We start from the raw sequence: 17542 nt of genomic DNA, 5'->3' as shown, positions 1-17542 counted from the left end.
ATATACAATGAATTTTGTTATAAACATAGTAATTTAAAATAAAAGCTATTTAAGGAAAGTTATTTGGTTGCAAGAGATATTCTTCCAAATCATTTTGATATATTTTAAATTTTTTGTTGTATTAAAAATCATAAAGTAAAATATATTCTTTATAAGTTGCAAAATTTGTAAATTTATTATTTGCATTGTTGTATAATTTAAAATTTTAAAAAATAATACGAGTTATCAGCTTTTTTAATACGAATTTTTTTGTCGTACAGATTAGTATGATTAGAGCAGTCTCTTAATTTTTTAAATATTATGTCGGATGAATGCCGAGAATTCCAGGCATTATAGTTTGAGTTTCATGAGTGCGATATTATTAGAAGCTTGAACAGCTTGGATGGTAAACGAACCAAAATACCTCCTCAGAATAATTTTATCCAGTTGGAACGACGGGCATGAATTTAAATTAATTCGAAAATAATATGTTATAATCGAACATGCACACACGTAAGTTTTAAATAACAGAAACATTTAATTTAAAGAAAATAATATATATGTATTGCATTGTCCGGCTTAATCGCGTGATCTCTCGGCCCAATGTTTTAAGAAAGTAGATGCAAATTTCATACGAAACAACCATTGATTCAATATATCTGTTTTTTGGTTAACGAGAATATCGAAAATATCTTGACATGCTGCCAATAGCGCGAAGTAAATCGAGCAAGCAGCCTCCGTTGTGAAAGTGCAAGCAGATTTTAAGTCGGTAGCTTTCCATGAGCAGGGTAACCCAGTTGCGCTTATTAATATTAATCGCTTTGTTCTTGTCACTTTTATACCGCGCAGAAAAAAGCATAAACGAGAATGCATAAGGTCGGGAGTAACAGAACGGATAACTTGCGTGGTCCGTAAAGATAACAAACGGTTCCGTAAATCATTCCGTTAAAAATCGCTAATGACCGACGTCGCTTGCGCCAGGTCGGTTCTTCCGGCTCGTGATACCATTCATTCGGAAAGCCGTACAAGTCGGAAACGAATCTACCAAGCTCGTTTTCGGTCATAAACGAGCGGCCGTTTAATTATACCTGTGAAGCTGGGCCGGCCGCCGATCGATTCTTCCTCGTGAGTATATTTACTTGACCCAGCGGTTGGTCTTGACAAAGGGATGAGATCTCGAGCCCTGAGAAATGCGTCTCGATTAGTTCATTCGGTTGTATAATTCAAAGAACTCTTTAAATTGGAATCGAATTTTGCGATGAAACGCTAATTGCCTCGAAGAAAAAAGTAATACGTGCTTCAGTTGCAAATGTAACTTGCGAAATATCTTTGATGAAAGCTTGGAGATTTTTGTGAATTAAATTACTTAGATATGCGAGAGCAAATTTTTAGCTTCCGTGTAACATCGAGTGATCTTCAACTGACAAACTTTTTTTCAAACAGAATTTTAATTTGGAAGGCATTTTCAGAGGTATCTAAAATATAGTACGTTGAAAAGTTACAAAAAAGTTATAATGCGAGATTTAATATTTCAAGTCGTGACTAGATTTTTTGTTAAAAATAAATTTACGTTTGGCTGAGGATAGCGAATATATGTCCATGGCGCTTTTGCGTACCTCGCAATTAATTTTGTATTCTCGCATATACGTATTGTTAGTAATACGTCGTACAATTTAATATGGACTTGTTAGCGATGTGTTCCGAAAACTGTCATTTGTTTCATGTCCAAGAACTCAATAATTACGCGCTTTGTTAATTATGCATTTTGTTTATTTGGGGAAAGGTATCGATCGGTATATATAATTTGCAAAATTGTTTGTCTGTAGCTGGGATTTAGGGCAGCTCATTATAACAGATAACTGATTATGCATATAATCACACGTTACACATTTGTTACAACATTTGTTGATATTTGCGCGACGATTCATGGTCCAGTGTCATCGCGACAATTTTTCTTGCGTTGAAGAAGCCACAGCAACAATTTTCTCCGTCGTTTAATCATCCGTTTAATCATCCGTCGACACTTTTGGATGACAAATTACGGTGAGTGGTCGCTCACTCCAGCTGACCCCCTTCGTCTTCGTTATTCAAGTGAAATAGCAGTCCTTGGAAGGAAATGGACTCGGGAAACGGCATCTCATTTGTATGTCTGTCTCTTCCGTTTCTTGACTTTCTCTCTATTCTCGGTATTACTCGTATTACTGCTGCCGTTTGCACGTTTACGTATTAATACTCTGTTGTGTCAGTCACGTATTATACAGAAAAACGAATTACGCGAAGAGCCTTCAAACGAATCATTAAATGATTTGCTAATAATTAATATCTTTTCGAGGAAAATCTACCTTTCCCGCGTTTGGCCAGTAATTGTGCGATAACGACAGCACTCGAGTTGCATACTAAAATTATTGCTGTGCAATATACAGCTCGACGTTGAATTGATGTCGCTCGGTAATGGAATTGAATATTTAACTGGGCGATATTGGTTTAGCTATACCATCGGTTGTCGTTTATCTAGCCGTGTTATAGCGGCGTAATAACGTCGTACAAAAGTCGGCGCTGTCACGTGCACCGGCAAAGTGTTCGCCTTAGCTAAGTGATTACATTGCATTGCATTGACAAGCTCGTGGTGTGGAATAGAACGGAAAGGTACGTTTTCTGCTAAGTGCCGGTTTTTACAACAGTTACATCTGCTACCGTCTGCTACACGCGACGCAGATTAGCTGTCAACGCGTATCAATTTATAGGTCAATCAGCGTTGATTGTAATTCTACCAGAAGCCGTTTGTCATGCAAGGACCAAACCCCGCTGTATATGCTTTTGATTATTCGCTAGTAATCACTCTTAAACATCGATAAAATTACCATTATCGGCATATCACGAACATCATTCACGATTATTCTTCGTACAAGACGCGTATTCGTACAAGATGTGACAAAAACAAAGAGATTTATAGTTATATTATTAAAAATATCCATAAATATTAAATATAGACATGTATTAATTATTTTTTCTTTATGAAGAGTTTGATATACATATCATATCTTGATCTTGAAATAATTTGAATTTGTCTCTGCGGTATTATTAAGTACTCTGAACGTAATTATTAATGTATCAAGCGTCATTACACTCATTACTAACAATAGTTCAACATATTTTCTCTTTTATATATACGTTTTATATTGTAAATAATATTGTTAAAAATTCTCTTAATTAATTTCTTTTTCTATTGTGTTACAGTGCCGAATCACATACGACCTCGTGTGCACAGTTTACCGGAAAAGGCGTACAATCCTCGGGAAAGCGATGACTTGTATAGACTCAGGACGTTCAGCATCACTCACAAGGGTGTCGTAAATCGAGGTGATTCCATCATTTCCAAACGCAGCAGAAGCAACACGTCCGTCAACAGTAGCAGGTGAGTCGCCAGACCGAGATTCATCAGGATGTCAATAAGCACGGAATAAATTAACATTAGCCTTTAAATTATACTTTACTCGTTTGCTCCCCTCACGCTGTGCGCTGCTCCCTCTAAGCTCCACACAGAGCTGGATATTTATGCAGCTCGAAATATGAGAATATATAACATGCGATAGACGACTGGATTCTACGGTAAGCCGTAGGAAGATATTGCCGGAAAATATATTAGTGTTTGAAATGTATCGTATACTATCTACGTGAGTATGTGTCTACGTTATTTCGCGAAAGTCTTATTAGAGATATGTTTATCGAAGATGCACATAGATTTAGATCTGCGCTAGATAACTATGATTTATGTGTTGAAGATTTTTAGTTTAGTTTTCAAGGAATTTTTGAAAAAATGTTAGACTCGATTAAAGATGATAATATCTCTTAAATCTCATCTCTTAAAGATGATGATATCTTTTAACATGTTCTTTCATGACGCAGTTATTAATACTGTATCTATATTGTAAGAATTATATATAATCAGCTTATCAATATATCTCGCGTAAAGTTAAAAAAAAAATTACAAGAATTTTTATAGACTTCTGAAGTTTTATTCTATATTTAACTTGTTCTCTACTAACTACTATTGTCTCAAGATAAATTAGTTTACATAAGCTGGATTTAGACATAAATATTTTGATAATGTAAACATTATCAAACATATATTGTTGAAAAAGTTTACACAAACTAATAATATTTTAACATTTTATAAAGATATTATTATTTTAGCATTTTTGATCGCGTTTTATATTTTACGATTACGGTATAATATCCCGGCGAATATTCTTGGCAAAAAATGGACATGTATATTTAAATTTGTCGCACACATGTTCCATTACTTTGGATGTAGGAAAGTCAAATATTGACATTAAAAACAGAGCACTTCTTCTCGTTTCCACGTCAATATTGATTTTGGAAGCTGAACGAAACGAAGAATGTCTCGTATGCTTTTCTGAGCGTAGAAAAAGAAAAGAAATCAACGACAGGGAGAGAAAGATATGTTTACAAAGAAAAGCTTCAAAGCGTGGAGGGTATTGATGTGACATAATAATGATAAGACATAATAATCTCAAATACGTGATACCATCTTCGACAAAATATTTTATTCCAAATACTTTTTCCCACATCCTCCGACTTCGTCTCTCTCACTCTCTTTTCCCTTCTCTTTGTTTGAATCTACCAATTTGGGGAAGCACGCAAGCGAAACGAAGTTGAAGGAAAATTCTTTGCGTTGAGGTATTGGGGGAGTTTAATTCTGCAAGATCTTGTTAGGCAGGCCTAATTTCTTCTTTTTTTTTGCCAAAAGGAGTCGAATCAAAGTTTCCTCATGTCTTTTAATATTATAGTAACAGTATACAACCTACTTTACTTTTAGTTTACTTTAATCATTGCAACTTTGTTTTATTTTCGTAATTATATTGTAATTCTTTTATTTTTGAAACCGCAGAATGTTAATTATATTAATACTTATTAACGAAAAGTTTCTGTGTTAATATTAATTTATTACTCTGATATAAATTTTAAAAATAGTTTTATAATGAAGTATCAATTTACGCGTTTCCGCCATAAATCATATGCATCGCTATAAGAATTTTAACGAACTTAACTTGCGAAGTAGAATAAATAAACATATTGCTGCTTCTGCGATAAACTTTTTATTCGATTTAACTTCAATCACTCCACTTAAAGTGCGCATATCAATTTGCTTCTTATTTCCCGAGTATCATTACCGACGTTTCTCATAATAAATCTCCGACACTCAAATTTTAATGTCTCCCCATTTAGTAAATGAAACGAAGCGAGCTGCGAGTTCAAGAGCGGACCGCTCTACCAAGTTACGCGAAAATTTCACGTAGAGTCCAGTCTCCCGCTAGATTATTTTTATTTACGAATCGCATTGGCAACGGAATAACTCTCATAAATAAGCTGCAACTGAAAAGGTCCCAAACCCGCTTCTATGAATTGGGAAAACCTTTTTATGTGTGCCGAGCACTGTGACAATATAAATATGTCACTCGGGAATTTAGAATCTCGAAGACCGTAGTTTTTTCTCATAAGACACATTGGATGCTTAAAATATGTAGGATGTGATCCCTCCTAGGAGATATCTCTCGAGTTAACTTTCCCCTATCACGTATCTTTTATCCCTTAAAGTTGACCTTGTTTGTGAAATAAAGCAATTAAAAAAATGATAGTAACAGTGACGAGGATAAATTTTTTATTACATTCGTTATAATGACGAATTAATAATAAATTTTGTAATAATATACTTTAATGTCTTTTAAGTAATATACAATTAAAAGTGTTGAGCCTATTTGTCATATTGTTGAAGAATAGAAATTTTACTTAACTGGTTATAAATCATTTGCACATATAAAATTTCGCCTGAAATTTTTACATCGGTTATATTTACACCGGCGTTTCGGGCATGAATGTACGCGATTCATCATATCGGTTACACGAATATAGAGAGTTGGTCGATAGATAACATACGGTATTGATGACGAAGTAAAGTTGCTAAAAGCTGCTGCCGAGAAAAGCGAAGTGTATTGATTTATATATGTAGATACTTTTACTTCTCGACTGGCAGCATCAGTTTTATATCATTTTATATATTGATGTGCATGCAGAAAAAAGATCTAACGTGATAAATGGTATCACCATAGAATAGTCTTCCAAAAACTCTAGAAAGATTATATTTAAGAATTTATATTCTATATTTTATTATCACAAAAAATTAGCATAAAAAAATTTCCTAAATATTTTAAAAATTTATGATAAGAAACACGATTGTGGTTCACTATTCCAGAATTTTAGCTGCCCTTGCTGATATCACGTACATTTCTTATTGGAGGATAGAAATCTAGATTTTCAGTTACGGAATCCAGCATTCCAATAAAGTTACGCTAAATAATGTGGCGTAAATATCCGAAAGAAATGTAATCCGCCCTCGATTCCCACGATAAGAGAAACGTGCACATTGGGGCGGATATTTATTTTACAGCAACATTTCGGCACGCCGATAAGGCTACAAGTAAAGTGCGATAACGGTTCTTCGATAAATGTCTTTTACAAGGATAAGGTTAGTGAGCGTTATTGTTCTATTTGCAATTAGCGAAATTCTTACTTAACTCTCATGTTTCTTCTCGAATCGATAAATTTTTAACGAAATAAATTTTTAACGAAAGCTTCAAAGCTATTGGATATTCTGGAAAAATCGATCTCATCTTCATTGGATGTTTCTTTAATTGATGTATCTTGTCTCTATTACGTACCCGCCTAACAATCTTGTTCAGCTATGATGTATTGTGACGGATTGACTATAATATGTGCATGCATTCGAGAACAGGTGATAGATATCTTGTCATCGGATTTCCTTCGAGGTTCAAAGTATACAAAATTATCTCGCAATGTTTTATTTATGTGTTTTATTATGCTGTAAATAAATGATTGTAGATATTGGAAAAAATTGCAATATATTCAGAAAAAGAAGTATTTTTTGAGTATATATTCACTATTTAGTATTACAACCTTGGATTTCGAAATCTGTGGAAGCTAGCTTACGACGAAATTAGCTAAGATATCCCAGGCGTGAAGATCTATTCTTACAAGAGAATATACTATACGCATTAACTTAAGGCAAGTGTCGAGCTTCTCAAATGACATCTCTCGTTTCTGTCATCCAAATATTTGGTCACGTAAAAGATGACCTCTCGCGTGGAATAAGGCGAGTCACGGACGATTCACTTTCTATTTCTTTCCATCACGCAGGACTTCTGAACGGATATTGGAAGATTGTATGTGCCTCGATGATGTATGTGACCTGCTTTTGCGAGGATTCCCGTAAGCGATTCATCTCGGTTAAATCTGCGTCACGCTTTTATGATTGAGTGTATTAAGAAAGAGAGAAGATAGATTTGATTCAAGTTATATATGTGTGCGTGTGTACATATATTTATATATGATATATTTAAATATATATTCATATATATGTATATATACATATATATTGGAGAATCTTTTTTGTAGGCATTTCCTGTAATAACTTGCATTTGACGACTCATGTTTCATAAGTCATGGTATAAATTGAATAAATATATGTCGAGAAGGCTAAAAAATTCTTTATTAATATTAAATATTTAAAGCAATAATTTTTAGCTGGAATAACCATGTAGACCAATATATAATCATAGATTCATGAAGTTAAAAATCACGTGTAAAATATTCATCTATGCGATAAATATTAAATGATCAAAGAGACGTCACTTTTCTTGCAGTTTGTATGGACTTTTAAGATGGTATATGATATATTAATCGCGAAAAACGCGGAATTCACTCACAGGACATAGAAGCAAATGTTTCCTGCGGATCATTCGATTCGTGCTCCGCAATTGCAGAAGCGCCCCGTGAAATCCCATATCTTCACAAGTATATGTTTGCTCTATTTGCCTGAGCGACAGGATATTGAAATTCCCTGTTCGTCGTGTCAAGATCTCAATCCCCCTCCCTCCCTCCCAGTTCAATGCCAGGCAGTTACTTGTTGTGAATTCTGAAGACGTTACGTTACGTTGAACTTATTGTTTGCGCAGCTCTAAAACTTTCACCATCGCTTATTGTACATCCCGCAGAGCACTGGAAGCTTTTTTTTTTTTTTTTTTAATCTTAGAGGGTGTCCCTGCGGACTTACCCGGCGGCTTTTCTTTATCGCTCGCCTTCGTTCGCCGTGCTACCATCGATATCCGTTTTTCTCTTAAATCGTATTTCCTTTGGTCAACACGGTACTTCCTCCTGCTGTCGAACCGTAGGCGCAGCTGTGCTTAAGCTGGTTTAGTATTGTACGATAAGAGGGAGAAGTGATATGAGAATTATGATACTCTAGTTATTCTGTACATGAGGTAAAAGTTGTTCACGATGATTTTCTTCTGGAATTTTTTCAACATTAGCATTGCTGGCTGATGTTACAAGACGCTTTATTGCATTTATGGCAAAATGTTACCGGTAGAATTCTCACGCCGTGTGCATTTCAATTTCCATGTGTATTAATTTAAAGATTTAAATATGTTTGATTATTTTCTTCTTATAACAATATGGTACTCGACGAATGTCATCATTTCTCTAATTTTTTTGCTATTAGTCTTGAATTACATATACTGATGCATGATGAAACGATTAATTCAAGTTTAAAGATCATTTTTCAAATTTGCGCAAATGCTAAGTTCATATTTTTTACGTTAATTAATTAATTTACGTCAAGTTATTTATTTAAAACGTATGCACATACATATTTTAGAGACAAATTTCACGACTATACGCACTGAAATAATTGGAGCAATTTATGCCTTGTCTTTGATTTATGCCTTATACGAATGGTTGGAGAGTTACTTTTAAATTCTGTAATTAAAATGAGAAAAGGGTTAACGAACAAACGCGGTGCATCATTGCCTTACAAATTTTATTGTACAAAGATAAACGAGTGAGGTGCCGAGACGCGACCGTGATCGATCTGCGTACTCAAGTATAGAGAGCGGCGGTGGGCCGGTTAGGGAAAATTCTCGGAAGAAGAAGGGAAGGTGCGCGGGTTTGCTACTTGGCGGCGAACCGCATCGATTGGATAAGGGCCAGAGATTTGCGAGCGTTCCTTCGCGCGCACGTTTTCAATTTCTTCCGCTCCATCCGTCTCTTCTGACTCGTCGTATTTCTTCTCGTCGTATCATCGCATAGCGCGACTGCGTATGCATGCGGCGCGGTCACGTTATTTCGGTGCGCAATCCCGTCGGGTGGACGCCTTGACCCGTCAGTTCGACTTTCTCATCCCCGCATGATCATCGACCCTGATTCCCGAGGTCGAATTGGAGAACAGCACCCGGAATTTCGTCGTTAATCTTCCACTGAGGCTCACCATTGCGAATAATCCGCCGTTTTTGGTATGCGAATATTCCTTGCCGCAGGAGAAATTGGATGAATCAAGCGACGTGAAAACGATACGTTTACTTTTTGCCCGAGAATGAATCCTTGAACACACGACGAATCAAATCGAGCCGAATTCCGTTACATTTTTCTTCCCGTTTGTCGATGTCTTTTTTTTTAATTAGAGGGATTCACATTACTTTAATGGCACTAATCGCTGTACTCGACCGACTCCTCGTACTCCATCGATTGTTGAGATCTGGTAGAGGAGGCAGTGACGGATTTAACCGAGGTCGACGACTCCATGACTGATTTTGTCTGGACGCTCTGCACAGATTTCGATGTCGAGACGGATTTCGTCGCCGATGTTACGTTCATCGATTGCTCGACGAGGCTGCTGCTCGAGTCGTTTACTGAAAGAACATATTACTCTTGTAGATTGGATTTTGCGAACTTCAAAGAGATTCTTAAATAATTCGTGTTGGAGAGAGGTCGATTTTGTTTGTTACACGGAGAGAATTTTTTGTTATATTTTACCCTTAAATTTACTACAAACTTGGGACAACTTGGTAACCAAGGAATTTTTAAAATATACAAACGACATTTGACAAACAACGTGATAAAAATTACCAAGCAGATTGGTAAATTTTGAAAAATTATTGAAATTTCCTAGATATATTTTAGTAAAATTAATAAAAACATATTTTATGTTTTAATGTAATAGATATTAATATTTTTTATTATGGTGGATATTAATCAGAATAGCTCGCATAAAATTCTTGGTGGTACATGTTGTCCCGCAACTACCATGATTTCAGGGTAAATTTTAAGAGAAAATTCTCTCCGTGTACATACTATATTTAGCACATTGCAATTAACGCATTTAATTAATCTCGATTGAAGTTAATAATTTAGTTAATATTATGTTGAAATGAAGACAGAATATAACCTGTTATGAATTTCAAATAATAATGGAAATTTCTAGAAATAAATGTGTAAACATTAGTTAAATAAACGTATCATACTAGATGTGGCTGGTAAATTAGTGGGTAACTAATGTTGTGTTGTAAATAGCTACCAATAATTGACCATATATTGAGCCAACCAATAATTTGACGTATTATGAATAACTATTACAATACAACAACGCTAAAACAATGCGGTAGATTCTATTAAAAAATTATTTAGACAAAAATAAGATACGTAATTTTACTATAGAGTATATATTTGTGTATGGCAAAGAGAAAGCTACATTGATTACCCGAGATTATGATTTTCCTCATCTTTATGCATAAACTTAAAATTGCATGTATGTACAGAAAAAAATAATGTTACATTAGCAAAAGCAACTAATTGAAAATAATCTTGTTAATTAAATAACAATATTAATGAAACAAAACACGTCATGCTCTTATTTTAACCCAGGAATAGTTTCCTATTTTTTTTTGCGTAAACGGTCATCACAGGAAGTGCTCTTTAAAAGACTCTATAAAAGTCACTATTGTTAATTGCATATTGTTGATTGTTCTACAATTTATTAGTATTTGAGATCATTATATGTATAGATTTAGTTAATATTTTCTAAAAAAGTAAGGAGAAAAAAAACAGGTTTAAATTCTCTATTAGTAAAGAACTTGTAACTGAGATTTATTTTTTCGCTACTACGATGTAAATTACCCCAAGTAATTATTCCCGGGTTAGTAAAATGTTATTTGTTTCATTAATACTGTTATTGAATTAACAAGATTATTTTCAATTAGATTACTGTTAATGCCATTAATACAACGTTACTTTTCTTCTGTGAAGCCATTGTAAATTAGAAAATCCGTTCGATTCGATAGTACAAAATCATTAATTTCAATTCTACGAAAGTTAAACTATGTTAAGTACGAAGCGCACACAGAAGATATTTCAAATTGAAAGTGCATAAGAGTGCAAACTGGATGAGAAGTAATTGAGCGCAGCTGTAACAATTTGAATAAGACACTTCAAGGCAAATGCACAAACTCCAGTCCGTCGAAATTACCTTTGGCAACTTCCATGACGGTGCTTTCGATGCCTTTGATCGGGCTCACGGGGACAATGACGCGAATCACCCGAGATCGAAATTGCGAGTGGTGAGAACGTAAGCTCGGAGCTTCGAGTTATTCTAAACTGGTAGCACGATGTGGCGGAGAGGGAAAGTCTATGATCACGTGGCGAGAGCTGAAGCAGCGGGGGAAACGTGAAAAATTACGATGCAAAATATTCGTGGAATCTCGGCCGGTGGTGGTGTGAAATGCAGATGCGATGCTGAGTCAATGCTCTTCGTTTTGTGACGACGATGCGCCGCGGATGGTCGCTCACTTACACGTCAGAGTTTTTAGAAATAATAATCGCGAAATGGAATTCGTCGTCCAAAGCGATAACACATAATAATAAGAATACGTAATCGAAGAAAAATAAAGAGACACGTCTAACTCGATCTGCTGAACTTTTTGTCGCCATTATTTTGCATAATTAATTCCACATAATTGCTATCCGCACGTGAAATTGCACGTGAATTCTTGTCAAAACAATTCGCGATAGCCTCTATCTATCTTACTGGATAATTATGAATAATCTATAAGATGTACAAATGAAAATGTATTTTAAATGACAATTCTTATTAGCGTGTTTATTTTGATTCGTAATGTATTCTCTGTATTTTCATTTTCTGCTGTACCATTCTAACATATATATTATGCATATCGACATTACTGCTACTAATAGAATACGGGATAGCTGTACGGCGGCGTTTGCGACCGTTCGAAATGTGAATCACGCTAATGTGCACGCAGTTTTATTCATTCCTCATTTCTCTTTTATAAGTCATTCACCCTGATCCATATTTATTCGAGTATCTTATAAACTATGCAGTTTCCCGCTTTTTCTTTCTTTGCACAATTCTCCAACGCGATTTTTTATAATTAACATAATCGTCGAATAAAACAAATAAATGAACAGTTTTCCAGTAAAACATTAAAACGGGTTTTTGAATGATAATAAATTTTATACAATATACACGATAATTAATGAATAATAAAATATTTCACATTTCATGACATGGGTATAGTAACTTGTATAGGATAATTCTAGAGGAGGATTTTTATACAACACAAAAAGCTTTAAAATTCTCTTGTTAGATTAATATAAATCTCGAATCTTTTTATGAAAATTTATACGCATAGCACTTGAAATACTTTTGCGATAATAGTATATCTTGATAATATAATATAAATAATATTTTATATGTCAAAAATAAGAAAAAGATAGATAATGTGTTGTAGCAACAATATATTGTCAGCCAGATGTCAGAAACGGAGAATTCCTAAATTCAGCTGTTCAATACTGCAATTTGAAGCCAACAAATCTCAGTCTATTTTTGTACGGCCCAGGATTTGCTTGCTCCCTCGTGAAATCGTCAATACACAGTCCCCGTCCTGTTGCTAGGAGTCGTTGTATTGTTACGGAAATATCGTGGGGAACATTTTGTGTAAAAGTAATCAACCAATAAATAAGGAACATGAGAAAGGTTACGCTTGTCCCATAATAGGAAATCTCACACAAGAAATTGGGTAGATTTCTATAGAAGGCCGACGTGTTGCGTCGTAGGAAATTCTCATCGAAATTGGGATCAAGCTCGGGGTAGAATATTACGCAAATGATCTCGTATTTTTCTCTCTAATATATTTAATGAAGTAACGTAAATTATTGTTATCTTAGGAAATTATTAAACATTAAACAACATAGATATTCTCTAATGTGTGTGTGTGTGTGTAAGAGAGATGGATCATTTTGTATTTAGCAGCGATAATTTAGTACTATCTAATAATTTTTAATCACGTTTTTAGAATTGACATATTTATTTTATAATATAAATTTTGTATGTGTTTAAAACAATTTAAAGAGACACGTTTTTAAATAAAATTAATTAATTTGCCTTATTTGCGTTAATTTTGCAACGAAAGTTGAAAATTTCTAAACTTTAACGTTTCCAATAGATTTCTATTCTTCTTCTATAACAGATTTTAATATATTTTTTCAAATAAAAGACTAGAAGACCTTTAAAATAGCGTATAAGCACACGCTATAAATGCTAGTATCACATATATGATGTATGCAAGAATCACTTCGATAAACAAACGCACACTTGCCGCTGCGTTGTTACGCTTTTCGCAAAAGGAAAGCTCGCGGATAAGTCATGCTGCTGCATTGAATAATGGCGAAATGTTACGGCGTCGTCGGTCGACAGAATGGAAGGCAGCGTGCTAAACGGCCATTACTGTGGCAAATCCACGGGAATTAAACTGCGCCCGCGGAGTTTGCGGATCTAATGCTTTCGCAGCCGTGAGATGTTCTATTCACACGGTGGCGGTTTCGGTGCGCTTAAAATTTAACGGCATGCAGATATCGTGCAACGAGTTTTCCGAAAAATTATCTATAAACACCGAGACGATGACAAGCTGCTTTTCTTCTTCACAGTTTTATCCGCGTGCTTTTATCGGCTGCGAAGAAAATACCTGTCGCATATTTCGACGGACTTATAAACACTCTCGACGAAGTTCGCTCCAAGTTCTCGGCGAATGATGTTTCATTCAAGAAAGTCTTTCTTTTTGCAAAAACGACGCATTATTATGTCTCGAGGAAAAGTGTCAAGTTCAGTTTCTAACAAAGAGAGTTCCTTTTTTAATTTTTAATCCGCAAAAGAGAAATATGCGATTATGATAAATTTACACTTTGCGAAGTTTTTATCATTTTGTGATAAACTTGACTTCTTGAAGAAGCAGAATAATTTTTAATATTTATCTTAAAGAATAGTTCGTTTGGCGATAACTGAATTTTTTCGAATGAAATCTTATTGTTCGCGCGAAATGTACGTTTTGTCGAATGAGAGTGAGAATCGTTTCTCAAACCGGAGACTGATTCATACCGCGTGTTCGCAGCTTCCTCGGCACCGGTGAATCAATAGTCGGACTCGCGTCTTCTTTTTTTCTTGTTCGGGAAAACTTGGATATTTGCCCAGTAATTATTTCTATTACCAATTTTCTATTTTTAACGAATTATTATGAGAGTTTTCATTGAATTCTGTGAGATGGCTTCCTGAAATAATAGTCATCATCCATTTAAGATTTAATAATCAGCCTTCTACTTTCCCAAGAAAGAATGATTCAGCGTCGCGTTTTTCGTTGATTTTCTCATCACGTCTGACGATTGTCATTGATGACTCAGATAGATCCTGAGATTCTAACTTAGTGAAACCGTTGTGGATTTCGTCCAAAAGAACGCTACGACGCAGACGACGAGTTTCGAGGTCGTCCGTGGTTGGCTAATGTCGACAAATATAATTATTCAAGCCATTATTTTTTGACGCGTGAAGATTTAACTGTGAATTTTCTCTCGAAATTTGCAAGTGACATTATGATAAATTGTTCAACTTATCTCGCCATAGCAATGTGTTATCTTACAATTTAGCACTGTAAATAGATAAATACAGACTTATTTGTATTGTAAAAAAATGTAATTAGTATTGAAAAATTGTAATATAAACTCTAAGCTAATGTATTCTTAAAACTGTTTCCAAGGAAAGACAAACCTAATTTTTTTTCAAGGACTGTATTATTAAAGGTCAGAAATTCCGTAACATCCTCCAGACACTGTTTTCTAATTTCCATATTTATTAATTTCAATATTTCCGTTATTCTGTTGTAGCTATTTTATACAATCTTTTTGATTCGTGAACATCACCAACTTCACAACGAGGCGAGTAACATCGCTAGTGCGCCTCTCAAAATAGTTACGACATTGTTGGTGCTCGTTGTAAGCTCTGTTTTATTGCAACGGCTGGCTTGCTCGTTGTATACGTATGTGCGAAATGTGCAAGCGGAGAGAGAAATATTTTTAACTGAAAAAGCGTTAAAAGACATTTTTATTATAGTCGCTTTCACGGAAAATTCTTCTACTCGTCCAAATCGTTTATTATTAACCTGCCTTTCGTGTCGAAATCGTTCATCAATCCTTCGTTTGAATGCCAGGGAATTCCTTTTTATATTTTTTCAAAGAACTTTATAGCTTTAGCTGAATAAAAAAGGAAATTTAATAATTCAAACTTAATTATTCCGTAATAATTTATGTACAAATATGTTTAAAGCATATTTTTTTTAAATGCAACCCGAATAATTTATTTACATATTTATTTTACGAATATTTGCAGTTTATATCTTTATCTCGAGCATACTTTTTTATCAAAAAGATACCATGGTACAAAAGATCTGTCTCCAATGAAAAATTCAAAATTTTATATAATTCAGCTTTTAATTAAGTTAATGTTTTTTTAATTAAGAAAATAAAGCTAAAATCCTGATTATCTGAGAACTTAGTTACTTTAACAATCAATTTGTCAGAAAAAATTTTTTATCAAATTTGAAAATCTTGTGAAATACTCCAAATAAAATTTATTTACATAAATAGGATTTTTCTCTTTAACCAGAATTAATAAAATTTAAGAAATTTTTTTTAGCAACTGCTCCTTCCGTTCCATTTCTAAGCTTAAAATATCGCACAGATTTTCCGTTCTTGCCGATGCGATTCCACGCCTCTCCAAATAAACGAGGTAAATATTTGTGCTTGTTTTCTTCTTTTCCTTCGTTCTCTTTCTCTTTCTCTCCCTCCCTCCCTCTCTCCCTCTCTCTCTCTCTCTCTCTCTCAACATGTTCCAGCACACATATCTTCTACATGAGTGCCAAGCATAGCATGCAGCTACCATGGCAAATTGTTCTTGGCTGAAATACGGATTTATACTCGAAAACTCTTAATACAAGCCGCGGTTCAAAGGTTATGCAGTGCATGGAGTGCATCGAGAGCGCGGCCAATGCCGTTAATAGAAGTCATAATTAATTTGACGCCTACGGCAACTACTGAAAGCCATACTCGTTTCTTGAATGAGAAAACAGCCTGATAATACGGCGCTGGTTGTTTTAAGGACGTATATCAAACGGCGAGGATCTTTTACATAATTAATTACTTCCTACTTGCTTAATAATGTGTCATCACGCATTTCTTTGTTCCTTAGACAGATGAAAATTAATAGTATTACACAAAACAACAATGAGCAGAAATTTTTCACAGTTGGTTCGTATTAAGGATAATGTATCAAAAGAAGTTAATCCGACACGCGTAGAGAGCGCACAATCAATTTGTAATCCGAGCATGAACATTTCCGCGTTATGATGGAATTCTCAAAGGTACGCTCCTCTTTTTTTCACCAGAGAAAATGGAAACGTTGAAACAATGTTCTTTACCATCTACATCTTGAAATACGCATAACGCGTTTCCGTAAATGCCTTATTATTTTTGTTGAACGTGTAACATGCGCTCGCCGTGAGAATACAATTTTTTAAATAATTTGTTATCGCGCGTGAACGCGCGAATCACGTATCATGCAATTTGCGTCGTCGGGCGGAAGAACTCGAAGACCGTTCGATAAAAAAAAATGGATCTATCGTTTGATATTTTGAAACGCTTTTGCCGTTACATTTTGTCCAGCGCCGTGCCGAAAAAAATTCGCAGCTTTTGTCCCGTGCGTGTATTTTCGATACACAAGTCGTCCGTGACATGAAAGTTCGGCTCGTGCTTGCTTTTTGACGTGGAACGACCTGTAACCTTCCGAGACCGTGGATTTCGACAACCGCACGACCCCTTCCGGGTCACGGACGTTAGCGATCGTATGACCCATTCGGCCCAGGGGGTTCCATAGTAATAACCTTTTTAGATCATACCATTGTTACGGAACAGCGAGCTTAGCTGGGAAATGCCGTTGTATACTAAATCGCTTGCCCCTTTAGTTACAGCATTAAGTTTCGCTATACCAATGATAAATTATTGCTCGAATGTTGTTCAGATTTGTATGTACGCGCGATCTATGATTGTAACAACATGTAGCAAATTCTGCAGAAAGCAATATTATTTCAAAATTAATAGAAAATTTTAACGAAGTTTAGAATGCGCTCACAAACTTCATTCCTATATATAATAGTTTTTATTTAAATTTATTTTGAAGAGTTTAATTTCTGCTTTTTATCGTATTACGCATTCCAATATCCAAATATTATTTCTATTACAACGTGAAAAATAAAATTCGATAATCCTACTAATTGAAAGCATAAATCACAAC

The 17542-nt window shown here is 34.8% G+C and overlaps 1 protein-coding gene across 4 annotated transcripts in view; it reads left to right on the top strand.

The window, feature by feature from the left end:
* The window catches only part of LOC112467016, a 40460-nt gene that overhangs the window by 10342 nt on the left and 12576 nt on the right, over positions 1–17542 (top strand). For all 4 annotated transcript variants that reach the window (XM_025035447.1, XM_025035448.1, XM_025035445.1 and 1 more), the window contains exon 4: positions 3217–3394. In XM_025035447.1, coding sequence (XP_024891215.1) covers positions 3217–3394 — 178 coding nt within the window. The remainder of the gene's footprint in view (positions 1–3216; positions 3395–17542) is intronic.

The sequence above is a fragment of the Temnothorax curvispinosus genome, unplaced genomic scaffold (genome assembly GCF_003070985.1).
Source record: "Temnothorax curvispinosus isolate PA1 unplaced genomic scaffold, ASM307098v1 QBEX01016800.1, whole genome shotgun sequence".
NCBI lineage: Eukaryota > Metazoa > Arthropoda > Insecta > Hymenoptera > Formicidae > Temnothorax > Temnothorax curvispinosus.
The sequence above is the reverse complement of the archived record's forward strand: the minus strand, read 5'-3'. Positions and strand labels throughout refer to the sequence as shown.